The sequence below is a fragment of the Phoxinus phoxinus genome (assembly GCF_949152265.1).
Source record: "Phoxinus phoxinus genome assembly, chromosome: 10".
In the NCBI taxonomy this organism is placed as follows: domain Eukaryota; kingdom Metazoa; phylum Chordata; class Actinopteri; order Cypriniformes; family Leuciscidae; genus Phoxinus; species Phoxinus phoxinus.
In genome coordinates, this window is record NC_136885.1 from 34,300,208 (window position 1) to 34,314,873 (window position 14,666).

Consider the following 14,666-nt stretch of genomic DNA (forward strand, 5'->3'; position numbering starts at 1 on the left):
ACAGGCCAAACTGTTTACTGTTTTCATTATGCCGATACTCGTAATTGATTAATTACTGTAGTTGAGCGAATTAAAAAGCCACCTCTCTCCCGGCGCTCCTGCGGTCGGCCAGTTGAGGGTTTGGGTTGATGGAGGGCCAGTATGCAGACTCACGCGTCTGTGGTTTCGCTCTCAACCTTTCCAGTCGGATTGGATCATGAATATCAGACGAACCGCAGTTGCTGTCAGAGTGCGATGCGACTAATAAAACAATTAACTTATTAGGAGCTCATTTAGGGCTGTAATTGGCAACATGGCCACTCATTTGTATGAATAAATGCATGGTTTTAGCGTCCTTTCAAGCACGCCATCTTTGTATTAACCTGGAAGGCTAATGGAAGCGTGCATTCTCTTTTCACACCGTGGAAAACAGGAGATTAGCATGTGTTTGTCTCATAACTACACGATTATGCGTGAAAAAGCCTGTTTCTGGATTGACATTCAAAAGTAGCCATTTGCAAAAGAGGCGTACAAATTTTTTTTCTCCAAGCAACACATGAATCACAAAAATGCAACAACAACAAAAAAAACAATGAAAATAATACACATAAAATAAAACAAAATAAAACAATAATAAATCAACAAAATAATTTAATAATAAAATTATAAAATAATAAAATAAAATTTAACAATAATAAAAATAACAACTAATATAATTTAAATGTTTCCAGAATGACATTTATGCCTTTGACAGATGCTTTTATCCAAAGTGACTTACATTTACATTCTTATCAATTTTTGCTTTCCCTGGGAATCGAACCCATGACCTTGGCGTTGCAAGCGCCAACGCTCTACTGTCTAAGGCTATGTTTACATGGAAACAATCGGAAGAGAAAACGCAAAAGTGGCGTTGCGTTATCACTTTTTATTCTGCGTTTAGTGGCGATGTGAAGCACTGAAAGTGAAAGAGACGCTGACACAGTTTTTCATGTTTAATACGGTAAAGCTGCTGCTTAACCCTCGGTGCTCTTCGCGTGTCGCTCAAAAATGACAGATTTGTTGTTGTTTTTTTGTCAATGAAATTAATGCTATATTTTAGTTTGATAATGTTATGGTATTTTCCTGTACTGGCGCATGCCTTTGACGTAAACGCGTACCCGACGCCTTCACTGTCTAGCAGACCTTTGCGTTTTTACCGTTTTTACCCTTTAGACGGGAACGCGACGGTGGAGCGTTTTTAAGATTTCCACTCTGGAGGGTGGTTTCACTTTTTTGAGTTTTAAGCCTCAAAAACGCCATCGCCGTGTAAACGAAAGGCACATCCGATAAAATATTTTTACGTTTTCTCCCGCGAGCGTTCCCGTGTAAACAGGGCCTAAGCTACAAGAAATGCTTCCAGATGATTCAGATCACTGAAAATAACCATTGAAAAATCACCATCTTGAAAATGACCTTTCGGATCAATCTGTGGATTGTCGGATGTTCAATCTTTCCCTAGTTATTTCCAACTAAGAGTAAGACACAAGTTTAGAGTTGTCTGAAACCCATGAAGCAAAAGATGACAGGCCATGTCAAATGCAAAACCTCTTTTGCTGAAATCTATAAATATGGTGGTTCAATTATCCCAACGATAGAGCAAACCGGAAAGGAAAAGCTGCACTGATCCGATCGGATGCTGTTGGAAAAGAGTTTCTCTTCTGTGACATTACCAACTCCATACATAAGTACAAATCCTTACATCTTAATGCTCTCAAACAGCAAAGCGAACACTATCAGCGACCGGGAGCGCCCTCGAAAACGCAGTAATGAAAATGTTCCATACATTACAGATGATAAGCACAGGGATCCATTACTGCCCGATTCTGCCAACTGATAGCTGGAGAAGGTGAACACGGTTTTCTGTCAGCCCGTACCTGCAGCAGAAGTCCCCGTTCCTGTCATCAAAACACTCATGCTAATTTGCTGGCTTGGATTTCATCTTCTTTAAGCTGCATATGTCTGTCTGTTTGATGATTAATTTATGTTAATAATGGAGAAATACTGAACGCTGGAACGAAAAGTGCTCTGAATACAGACTCGGCCCTCAGATGGAGGATGATCTGACCTGAATACACAATCAACTGAGAGCAGACGCAGATCCACGCCAACATAAAACTCATTTAAAGGCTTCTGTCACTCAAAAACCAAAACTCCCTCACCTATAAACATAAGACTGCACATATCAGACTCATCTAAAGGGTTTGTTCACTCAAAAATTAAAATTCGCTCCCCTATAATCATAAAACTGCATATATCAGACTCATCTAAAGGGTTCATTCACTCAATAATGAAAATTCACTCACCTATGAACATAAAGTAGCATATCAGACTAATTTAAAGGGTTTGTTCACTCAAAAATCTAAGTTTGCTCACTAAAAAAAATAAAACTGCACATATCAGACTCATTTAAAGGGTTTGTTCAAAGGTGTTGATTTCGGTGGGGACGCGTACACCAGATTTCGTCATGAGTCATTTTGTACCCACCACCTTTTTAGGGTTGCTAGGGCTGTAACGATACACCAAACCCACGATTCGGTTCGTATCACCTAAAAGCTGTCACAAAGAACCGGCAAAAGTAATGATTATGAATATGTCAAATATAGCAAGGAGACATTTTAATTGTTTATTAATAAAACAGTGTTTTCTGTGTCAGCTGCAAAGATGAAGTTGACGATGCTGACTCGCGATCTTCGCAGTGAACGCGGCAGAGAGAAATGCATATTTCATACAGATTACATAGTTTTCTTTAGTTTTTAATTGCTCTGTTCAAAAGTATGATTTCAAGCGTTCTGTAGATAATAGATATATATTTCTCAGGTCTGTGAGGCAATGCTGAGTTTCGGTTCATTTATGAGACGAGCTCCAGTTCATGCGCCGGCGCCTCCGTGTCTATTATCTGCTTTACTTATTATTTATTAAATCCAGGCAATTGGTTGCTGAAACATTGATTAATATTAAGATACAATTAATACAAAACGAAATTCACTTTACAGAAAGGCTTTGTGCTTTCTGTTTGAGGTCAAAGTTTTAAAGCAGTCTTTTAGTGTCGATTTCAGAGCGGTCACGTCCGTAACCGAGAACTGTCACGTCGGTAACATTGTTTTTTCCTCATAAATGCGAGCACGAAAAATAAAATAAAAAGAATATTTTATGTTCTGTGGAGAGCATAGTACATTAGTAAGCTACAGGACATGGTCTTTCAAAACATGACCTGTGCGAAAGAGAAAAAAAATTAATGCGTCATTGTACCCAGCACTTCTGAAAATGCACTTCCGTATGCGTCTCTGTCCCCAGCACATTTCAAACCAAACTGACGCCCATGGGTCTGTTCACTCATAAATCAAAATTCGTTCACCTATAAATAAAAAACTGCAAATATCAGATTCATTTAAAGGGTTTTTTCACTCAAAAATCGAAATCCCCCTCACTTACAAACATAAAACTGCAAATATCAGACTCATCTAAAGGGTTACGATCAACAATCAAATCCACTCGCCTACAAACATAAAACTGTGGCATGTTCAACGACAGACAGAAGGTCGTGAAGGTCCAGTGGGTTTTGAACAACATGCGCATGAGTAAATCATGACCCAGTGTTCATGGATGAGTGAATGATCCCTTTAAGCACCCCAACATATATCTGATGAAATGTCTGAGGTAAATCCTCCAGCTTTATACGGCTCTGTTTTGGGACCAGCGGGGAAAAAAACCCCAATGAACTTGAGCTTTAATCTCGCCGGTCCGCCTGCTGTTCAGACGCTGACGAAGAGGAGGCTGAGGAGGAAGAGAAAATGGGCAGAAAGAGGATGAAAGGGATTTTAAAGCAGAAGAAAAAGCCAAAGATGGAGTGTGATGGAGACACCGGACGTGCTTAAAATGGACGGCTATAAGCACAAGATGCAAAACAACGGATGGATGTTTAGAGCAAGAAATGGGAAAAGTGAAAGAAAATGAGGGGAAAGTGGAGAGGAGGTGTGGATAACAGGGTTGTGTGCCATGGAGAATTGAGATGCCTTTTAAATTACAATTCTATTACTGAATCTGAACTGGTGGAAAACAGGATGCAGACTGGGAAAAAGTGCAATTTAATTGAAATGAACAAACTTTTAATACAAGTTTTTACATACATTTAAATCTATATTTCATTTAAATGCAAATTGTATTCATTAATTATATCTATTTTAATATTACATTGTATATATTTATCTCATTAATTTTATTATATATGTATATAATATTATATATATTTACTGTATATATCAATATATTAAACAATATATTTAATATACTATGATACTTTTATAATAATTACTATTAATACTATTCAATATATTGCTATAGATATTTATATCATTATATTTAATGCATTAACTTGGACCATGGTGGCAGAACACTTCATTTCCCAGAATGCTATTAATATTTTGCCGCAAAGTCCTCAAAACAAAGCCAAAAAAAACCATAAAGCGACTTACATAATTATAGAGACAGCTTGACTAATATGTGTTACTGATACTGATGAATGGTGTCATTTGTTGGTTTTCTAAATCACAGCACACACACAGCAACCAAAAAAAGCAGAAAGCTGGAATAAAATAATTAAAAATCAGTTATGCGTGTCAGTCAGTGGACACTGAAAAAAACAAGCAATATTAGTCTATTGATGCAACTCATCTCAAATAAAAGTCTTCCTGTCATTCCAATTGAAACTCCACTTGAACTTGTGTTGTATTGAACTTGTAGGTCGAGGCCAATTCCATTCACATTCACATTCACATTCACATTCACATTCACATTCACATTCACATTCACATTCACATTCACATTCACATTCACATTCACATTCACATTCACATTCACATTCACATTCACACTCATGAATTGTAAGTGAGTCACTTCTTTAAGTCTCAATGTTGCAACCCTGCTGAATAAGAAAGTCCTCGAGGCAAACACACCGAACGGCATAATTCTGACCTCATGCTTTTTCCAAACAGAGAAATGTTGCGAGGCGGAGAGAAAGAGAGAGAGAGAGAGAGAGAGAGAGAGGGGTGAAGCTCTTTCCCCTTCCCTCCCTTCATCTGTTTGCACACAGTCAGCAGGTTTGGCTTCGGTCTGCAGGGAGCGGATCGATGCTGGTTTCTACAGCCCGGATCCTCTCCTCCATCTCTGACACTGTGATAGTGTGATGATGACCAGAGAGAGAGACTTGCAGCATCACAAAGCCACATCAGAAGAACAATCATTTTCATTTATTTACAACTAGTCAATTATCAAACAAGGAAAGAGAGAAGAAGCCATGCTTTAAATAATGAAACCAAATATACGAAATCTAAAGACACTGATAGTTGCGCACACACTTTTAAACGGATAATGTGCTCATTTTTTACATTTCTGTATTGGACAGATACTGATATACTTATATTATATTAATGTATGGACAGCTTATAAAACAATAAGGTTTTTATGCATGACGTACAAATGCTTACAAACATGTTGAATTAATCTGCATAACAAATACTTACATCATATTTGTTGAACATATGTCATGCATTTACATAATATGCATTAAAATGGTTTCATTATGCAATTATTAAACTGTGTTCAGTCTTAAAATCCACTGTGTTTCGCTTGTTTTTCACACTTGTTGAGCTCTGATGATAATTACATTCATCCATAAAAGAGTGCAAATGATTTTACTTTGTTTACAGTCCCATCTGGATGTCATTTATAAATAAATCTGCCATTAAAAACGATGTTTCTCTGAGTTTGCCCGTCATTTACTGGTAAACGAGAGTCCCGCATGCATGGCTATTAAACTCACCTGCAGTTTTTAACCGTTTTTGTACGTCAGATGCAGTCAAATAAGTAACTATGAATTTACTTTTCAGCCAGTTTATTCACCAGGTTTATATAAGGTTCGGCTTCCTAGACGCTCTATACTAGTTTGCACTTGATTTTTATTTCAGCCATTTGATGTAGTGATACATTTAGGGGGTGTACTAACATTTTCTACACAAGAACTGAGCATTTTTGCTTATTTAAGCTGTATTAACCATCACAACATGTAAATAATACACCATAAAACCCCTTATGGGGTGCATCTACTTTTTCACAGCACCATGTATATATATATAGTGCTTAGGAGAAGTGAACACACCCATGCTTATGTTGACTAAAAAGAGGAATAAAAAAAATTTGGAAATTGATATCAATGCCTTAATTAAAAAAATGAGGAAAACTCCAACTTTTAAAGACACCAATTTTCTTTATTTTGGCATGGGGTACTTTCCATAAGATCCTCTCTCAATGCAAATCAAACCAGGGGAACTGAGATAAACCCATGCCGATCTATAGGTTTGGTGAAGAGTGTGTGATTGATTATGTGCGGATATTTTAATCCCAAAGGCCAAGGGAACTTTATCAGGATCATAGTATCCCGGATCCATGAAATAACTGGCCTTTAAAAATAAAAATCTGCTGTCTCTATAGGGATTTAACATAGGGGTGTACTTACTTATGCATCCTGTATTTTAAGGAAGAACATTTATTTATTTACGATACATTTTTCATTCATAAAGAAAATTGGTGTCTTTAAAGGTTGGAGTTTTCCTCATTATTTAAATTAAGACATTAAGATCAATTTCCAAAAGATGATTTTTTATTCCTCTTTTAAGTCAACTTTAGCATGGGTGTGTTCACTTATGCATATATATATATATATATAATATTTATATATATATATAAATATTTAGATAGACAATATTGAGTACTGACAGCATCATATATATATATATATATATATATATATATATATATATATATATATATATATATATATATATATATATATATATATATACATATATATATATATATGATGCTGTCAGTACTCAATATTGTCTATCTAAATATTTCTTCATGAAAACCAATGACCGGCTTAGGAAAAGTTAGACATCAAGGAAGTTTCCATCCCTGATCCCTGACATTCAGGGGAAGATCCGTGGATCTCTAGAGGAGCAATATAAAATTCTTTTGTACTTCCGACTTAATTGAATTTGGTTAATAATGCATGTGCGACTCCAGGAATCTCGAACTGTCAACGTCATTTTGTGAAGCTTTAATATGCTAAATTGCTGAAAAGCCTTTTTGGACGGGGCTCGACTGAGAGGTTGCACATGACTTATCTGCTGTCTAGGGAGGAAAAAAAGCAGGGAAGGAAATGCCAAAAACTGTGAGAGGAACCTGTAAAATGAGAGTGTCATAGTTGCCCTTGAGCAAGGTCCACAACTCGCTCGCTCAGGCGGGACTAAACCGCTAATATGCACTGTATGAAAAATGTAAGTGGCGTAAATCGTATTAGATTAGGCGACCCGCTGAGTGAATAAATGACAGAATAAAACAATGTCTCTCGATGGAAGAGGGCAGTGGGGAGCGTGGCGTTGCCCGCGGCTGAAATAGGCCTCCAGCTGTTTCGATCATCCTCCATGTGCAATTGTCAGACTCCTGGACCCGAGCCACGTCCAGGTGCACGCATTACACGCTTGTTACTAACTTTTCTGTGTGCAAACTTAGCTAAATGAACACAGCGAGAGCCCCTTATTAGCCTTCTAATATCTTTTTATTTGCCAGCAATTTTGCGGAGGGCCACACGAAACTGCGGCGCTGCAGATAGCGCTCGGCCAGGTGTTGTAGACGTGGCCTATATATCACGGGACGACATGCTATCTAACAATGTGTGTCGTACCCTCTCTATCCCTCTGTGGCCCGTGATCTCCACCAGAAGCTCATCTATAAAGTCACCGGGTACACGTCGCCACGACACGTAGGGAGAACTGCACTGGGAATATCAGGTGAAGTCGGGCTGGCGTTGGAAAGTGGGGCGAGTTCTGCGGCTCGTGTTCACCTTCAAGCACTTTAAGTTTGCAAACGTTCACGTCAGCCCCCCCAACGGGAGCCTCGGGCTGTTCGTGAACAACTGAGGGAAGCTGGCTAATATATTATTTAGCATTCAGTATGAAATTAGTATACTTGCAAAATGGGTTTGAAACTGAGAGCCAGCTTACGAGGTTTAAAACCAACATCATTTTCATGACTTACGGTTTCGGTGGTTTGAATGAAGTGCCGGAGTAAAATACTCTGGCTGGTTCCCGTCGCTACAGAATCTACAAGGCCACCACAAGATAAATTATGTTTCGGTTTGAGTTTGAGGTCTGAACTGAATACGACGAGAGTAAAATAACACAATACATCTTTCTTGTCTAGCTGGTTATGTGGCAGATATACAACATAGTTCAGGTTGGTGAACATAAGACACGTATGAGCCAGAGATTATCTCAGCTCATGAATCATCGTGAATCGGTCTAATGTGCCGCTGAGAATCAGTCAGAGCGATTCCTGAGTCACTAAACCACAAGTCACGGCTTTTATGAAGTCTAACCTGAAATGAACTCAAAACTTTTAAAATGTTCATATGATAAACATAGATAAAAGATGCAACATTTTGTTACAGTAAATGGTATACACACACACACACACACACACACACACACGTTACATAAGAAAATATATAAAGAATTCTAAAAAAATCAGACCAAATGTTCTTCAAGTACTAAAAGAATCATGAATGAAATCCTTATGAATCCTAGAACGGAAATCTGTGTTGTCATTGCAAACTAAAACTAAAATTTAAATAAAATATAAATATTAAATAAAAAATGTATGTTTCCTTTGAAACTCGCTAAATTAAGTTGATGTTGAAGCACTAAAATGACTAAAAATAGAAAACAAATTTATTTACATTCATTAAATATAAAAATACTAATAAAAACTAATAAAAAATAGTTTAAAAAAGTACTAAAACAAATTAATTGAAAATATGCAAATAAAAGGTCATAAAAAATGGTACTTCATGTGGTAACATCTAAATGAATAGATTTTATAAAATAAAATAAAAAACATTACTGAATCAACCTAAACATATTACACCAACAAAACTAAATTTAAGTATAAGATCAAGTAGAAATGGCTCTTTAACGTAACAATTGCAGGTTATTACACTCTAAATATGCTGGGTTGTTTCAACCCTTTGGGTCAAAAATGGACAAACCCAACTGTTGGTTTGTCCACATTTGACCCAAACAAGGGTTGAAACCCAGTACTTTTTACAGCGTATATATATATACAGTATATATATATATATATATATATATAGTATACGTATAATACCAAACTAACACTGATGGGAGTGGGAATGGGAATACCTCCCGGTAAGGATGGTAAACTCTAAAAAATGCTGGGTTGTTTTAACCCAATTTTGGGTCAAATATGGACAACCCAGCCATTGGGTTACATTTTTAAATTGCATTTTTATCCAACGTTTGGGTTTGTCCATATTTAACCCAAAATTGGGTTAAAACAACCCAACATTGGGCTCTTATCACATTTCAACATGTGGCATTTAATCAAAGCTTTGGGAAGGACTATCACTCCTCTTTAATTCCCAAGTCATTTGCAGTCCACTCAATGTCTAACTTCCTAATGACGAGTCTCTTATTTGTAGTCATTTCAGGAAATTCAATGACCTACTTGCCGGGGTCACGCGCAAAATGAACTAGACAAGCATCTTTGAAGATTATGATAATAGATTCGAGGGGAGAAATCGGGATTGTCTTGAAATTCACTAGCACGGATCCTCATCTCATTACCCTGTTGCGTGGCAGCCCATATCAAAAGCGTGATAAAAATACACAGCAGATAACATTAGCATTGTATATTTTCAGGCATAATACCCTTTGAAAAGCTCGCTTTTCTCTAGCTAAAAGATACTGGCCGCGTCTTTGGAACGCAGACAGAATAAGTCTGAGGGAACATCCTGTTCTAAATCTCAGAGAATTTGCAAAAGAATAACGCGCACGCTGATGCCTTTGGATGGCAAATGATGTTTTTTTTTGCAGTGCGCATGCGATCTGAAGGGCCAGACGAGACTGAACACTGCAGGGCGAGAGTAACGCCACTCGGGGAAACCAAACTCATGCAAATGAGTTTATCCAGGAGCCGAAGGTGTGTTTACCGCTAACAAATTGAAACGCACAGTTAATAGTAGTGTTCTGGTGCGTTCCCAGACTGGCGCTCTGCTTTATGGACAGAAACAGCTGGCTTGTCCGCGAGAAAAAATGAAACAAAACAAGTTGTGAATGTTTTATGAGCGTATATTTGAGCGGCGTCACTGTATGCAGAAGCTATAGTGGTACGACCAAAAACACACATAATGACCTATGATCAGGTGGAAATTATTAATAAGTCTGGGGTTTAGGCGATGCGAGCATGTTCAGAATCACACTTATATATAATGCCTCTATATCATATTTGATACATGAGTTTCTGAGGCTTTTAAATGACCAGCTTGATCACAACCACACAATCTGCTGCATGCCTTCTGTCGTTTATACTTTAAAAAAAGCATCTTCAGCTTGTGGTTCACGTGTCTTTTTGCTGTGAAATCTTTAATGATTTTTTATAAAGAATAACATTTAGATATTGTTAGTATTTCAAGATGAAACTTCAGTTTACTTGATTATCAATTTTCCATGTATAAAATATGATCATAAGACTTTTTGATGAGCATTTATTTGTTCATCTCGTAATCATTATTGTATTGCATTGCATTTTATGCTTTAAAACTATTTGTTTTATTTGATCATAAAACTAATTTAAACTAATGCATAAAATGCATTTAAATAGCATCTTATTATTATACATATTATTGGCAGATATAGAGTGACAATGTATATGCATTTTATGTAAGTATCTGCTATACTGTTATAAAGACCTCATTGACTTATACAAGCTATCAGCATTTTATCACATTTTGTCTATAAATATCAGCATCTGCACCAAATTGCATATGTTTACTGGTATCTGAATACATTTTAGGTGTTTTTCCTCCATATTCTCACTATATCATAAGATATGAGCCATAAAAACCTGATGTATGCCTATCCAATTTGATATTCAACAAAAAACACATTTGCAAACTTTTCTTTTTAGATTTTCTGAAAGGTTCAATAGACTGTTTCATTAAAAAGAAAAATTGACTATTATTTCATATGCCAGGCTTTACAGGGTTAAGAAGCCGATGACACTGCAATCAGAAGATCGTGGAAATGAACTGAAAATCAATGAATTAATTAAAAAATGAACTCTTTAAAAACAGAAGCAGCGACATATCAGATGAGTAACTTTAGCTTTAGTCCCAGTGTTTCCTACAGAATTGGGTTTTCGTTGCATCCTTTAGGCCTAATTGGTCTAAACATACTCAATAAATGAGCATATTTTCTGGAATACAAGTTGTTTTTGTCATCCGGAAAGTCAAACCCAAACTGCACAACAAAACACACGTTTACAAACTGATGAAAAAAACAGTAATAGAGATGGCAGTCATTAACTAGCTAATTAGTTTGGAGCGTTACCGCAATTAAGCTGTTGAAACGTAGCGGAGAAGCGGTTTTAAGTGGCCTGTTCAAAATATCTGTGCCTTTTAAAAACATTTGTAGTGTTTGTAATGTTTGTCCTTTATGTTTGTTTCTCGTTCTGTTCTGAATATACAAATAAAATGGGAGTTATATATGGATGCAACTATTTACAATAACATTCAAAAGTGTGTTTTGAAAGAAGTCTCTTCTGCTCACCAAAGGCTGCATTTATTTGATCAAAAACACAGTACAATTTTGACATATTATTACATTTTCTATGTGATTGTAAAAATGTATTCCTGTTATGAAAGCTGATGATTTGCTGCTCAAGAAACATTTCTGATTATTATCAATGTTGAAAACTGGCCTGATTCAAACCAATATTTGGTGAGTTTTGACGATTCATTAAAATCGAATCATTGTGTATGAATCAATCGTCATTGGTCACTGTTTAAATCAGTATTATTGACTTGAATAGTAAAGTCAGTTTTATTCACATTATGCTTTTCACAAAACATATTATTAGCATTAATGTAGCCAATAAAAAAGCCACTGTATACCATATATATGTAAAGCAATGCAAGAAACACTGCCAAACTACTTTGAAGAGGACTTGTTATGCCCTTTTTTCATTTTGTTTATAGGTTTTCATAATTGAATGTTCGAAAACACATTATTTTCCTCATATTCTCCAATGTTGCGGCTCCTCTCTTCCCAGTCTGTCAGTAACGCTCTGTTTACTTCCTGTCTCTATGAAGCCCCGCCTTCTGAAAGCACACTGTGCTCTGATTGTTCGGATGGAGCAGTGTGTTGTGATTGGTTGAGCACTTCGAGTGTGTTTGGGAAATGTCCCGCCCCTTACCATAACCACCAGTTTAACACACTACTAACTAACTCAACCAGGCCCAGCCCCTTTATTCTGCATATTAATTATTTAAGTAGGTTTAGGGGTGGGTTTAGGGATCAGGGGGTCGAGATTGGTGGGTTTAGGGGTGGGTTTAGGGATCAGGGGGCGGAGATGGGTAGGTTTAGGGGTGGGTTTAGGGATCAGGGGGTGGAGATTGGTAGGTTTAGGGGTGGGTTTAGGGATCAGGGGGCGGAGATTGGTAGGTTTAGGGGTGGGTTTAGGGATCAGGGGGTCGAGATTGGTGGGTTTAGGGGTGGGTTTAGGGATCAGGGGGCGGAGATTGGGAGGTTTAGGGGTGGGTTTAGGGATCAGGGGGCGGAGATTGGGAGGTTTAGGGGTGGGTTTAGGGATCAGGGGGCGGAGATGGGTAGGTTTAGAGGTGGGTTTAGGGATCAGGGGGCGGAGATTGGTAGGTTTAGGGGTGGGTTTAGGGATCAGGGGGCGGAGATTGGTAGGTTTAGGGGTGGGTTTAGGGATCAGGGGGCGGAGATTGGTATGTTTAGGGGTGGGTTTAGGGATCAGGGGGCGGAGATTGGTAGGTTTAGGGGTGGGTTTAGGAATCAGGGGGTGGAGATTGGTAGGTTTAGGGGTGGGTTTAGGGATCAGGGGGTGGAGATTGGTAGGTTTAGGGGTGGGTTTAGGGATCAGGGGGCGGAGATTGGTAGGTTTAGGGGTGGGTTTAGGGATCAGGGGGCGGAGATTGGGAGGTTTAGGGGTGGGTTTAGGGATCAGGGGGCGGAGATGGGTAGGTTTAGAGGTGGGTTTAGGGATCAGGGGGCGGAGATGGGTAGGTTTAGAGGTGGGTTTAGGGATCAGGGGGCGGAGATGGGTAGGTTTAGAGGTGGGTTTAGGGATCAGGGGGTGGAGATTGGTAGGTTTAGGGGTGGGTTTAGGGATCAGGGGGTTGAGATTGGTAGGTTTAGGGGTGGGTTTAGGGATCAGGGGGCGGAGATTGGGAGGTTTAGGGGTGGGTTTAGGGATCAGGGGGGCGGAGATTGGGAGGTTTAGGGGTGGGTTTAGGGATCAGGGGGCGGAGATGGGTAGGTTTAGAGGTGGGTTTAGGGATCAGGGGGCGGAGATTGGTAGGTTTAGGGGTGGGTTTAGGGATCAGGGGGCGGAGATTGGTAGGTTTAGGGGTGGGTTTAGGGATCAGGGGGCGGAGATTGGTATGTTTAGGGGTGGGTTTAGGGATCAGGGGGCGGAGATTGGTAGGTTTAGGGGTGGGTTTAGGAATCAGGGGGTGGAGATTGGTAGGTTTAGGGGTGGGTTTAGGGATCAGGGGGTGGAGATTGGTAGGTTTAGGGGTGGGTTTAGGGATCAGGGGGCGGAGATTGGTAGGTTTAGGGGTGGGTTTAGGGATCAGGGGGCGGAGATTGGGAGGTTTAGGGGTGGGTTTAGGGATCAGGGGGCGGAGATGGGTAGGTTTAGAGGTGGGTTTAGGGATCAGGGGGCGGAGATTGGTATGTTTAGGGGTGGGTTTAGGGATCAGGGGGCGGAGATTGGTAGGTTTAGGGGTGGGTTTAGGGATCAGGGGGTGGAGATTGGTAGGTTTAGGGGTGGGTTTAGGGATCAGGGGGCGGAGATTGGTAGGTTTAGGGGTGGGTTTAGGGATCAGGGGGCGGAGATTGGGAGGTTTAGGGGTGGGTTTAGGGATCAGGGGGCGGAGATGGGTAGGTTTAGAGGTGGGTTTAGGGATCAGGGGGCGGAGATGGGTAGGTTTAGAGGTGGGTTTAGGGATCAGGGGGCGGAGATGGGTAGGTTTAGAGGTGGGTTTAGGGATCAGGGGGTGGAGATTGGTAGGTTTAGGGGTGGGTTTAGGGATCAGGGGGCGGAGATTGGTAGGTTTAGGGGTGGGTTTAGGGATCAGGGGGCGGAGATGGGTAGGTTTAGGTATAAGGTGGGAGGAGTTGGATCTGGATCCAACTCCTCCCCCTGGATTTCGTGTTCTGCAGTGAGGACCATCTCTAAAATCAGGCCTGTTCCTCCTTTGATCACCACTGTCCTTAAATGCTTCCGCTCCTCCGTGAGAGATACGAGACCGGTTCGTCGCACACGTGTCGCTCATTATCAATCACGCCACCGGCCCCGCGCGTCCTCCCACGGCCATCGACCTCGTCGCGCTCGCCACAGTCCCCAACTAAGCAAGCCAAAAGCCAAGGAATAGACGAGCCTCCAGAGAGTACGGATGCTGCCAGACCCCAGTGTCGGTCCAGTGTGTGTTGGTCTCGGTGTGTGTGTCGGTGCAGTGTGTGTGTGAGTTCACTGCTGAGGGG

General features: G+C 39.7%; 2 protein-coding genes across 2 annotated transcripts in view; one reads left to right on the plus strand and one right to left on the minus strand.

The window, feature by feature from the left end:
* iglon5 (IgLON family member 5) overlaps positions 1 to 14,666 on the minus strand; it is a 198,797-nt gene that overhangs the window by 118,938 nt on the left and 65,193 nt on the right. The window lies entirely within an intron of this gene.
* On the plus strand, positions 9,266 to 14,358 carry LOC307005675 (uncharacterized protein; the record flags this gene model as incomplete). Its single annotated transcript, XM_079626046.1, has 3 exons — positions 9,266 to 9,281; positions 12,477 to 13,154; positions 13,480 to 14,358. The coding sequence occupies 3 exons, from the start codon at positions 9,266 to 9,268 to the stop codon at positions 14,346 to 14,348; spliced, it is 1,563 nt and encodes a 520-aa protein (XP_079482172.1). The 3' UTR covers positions 14,349 to 14,358.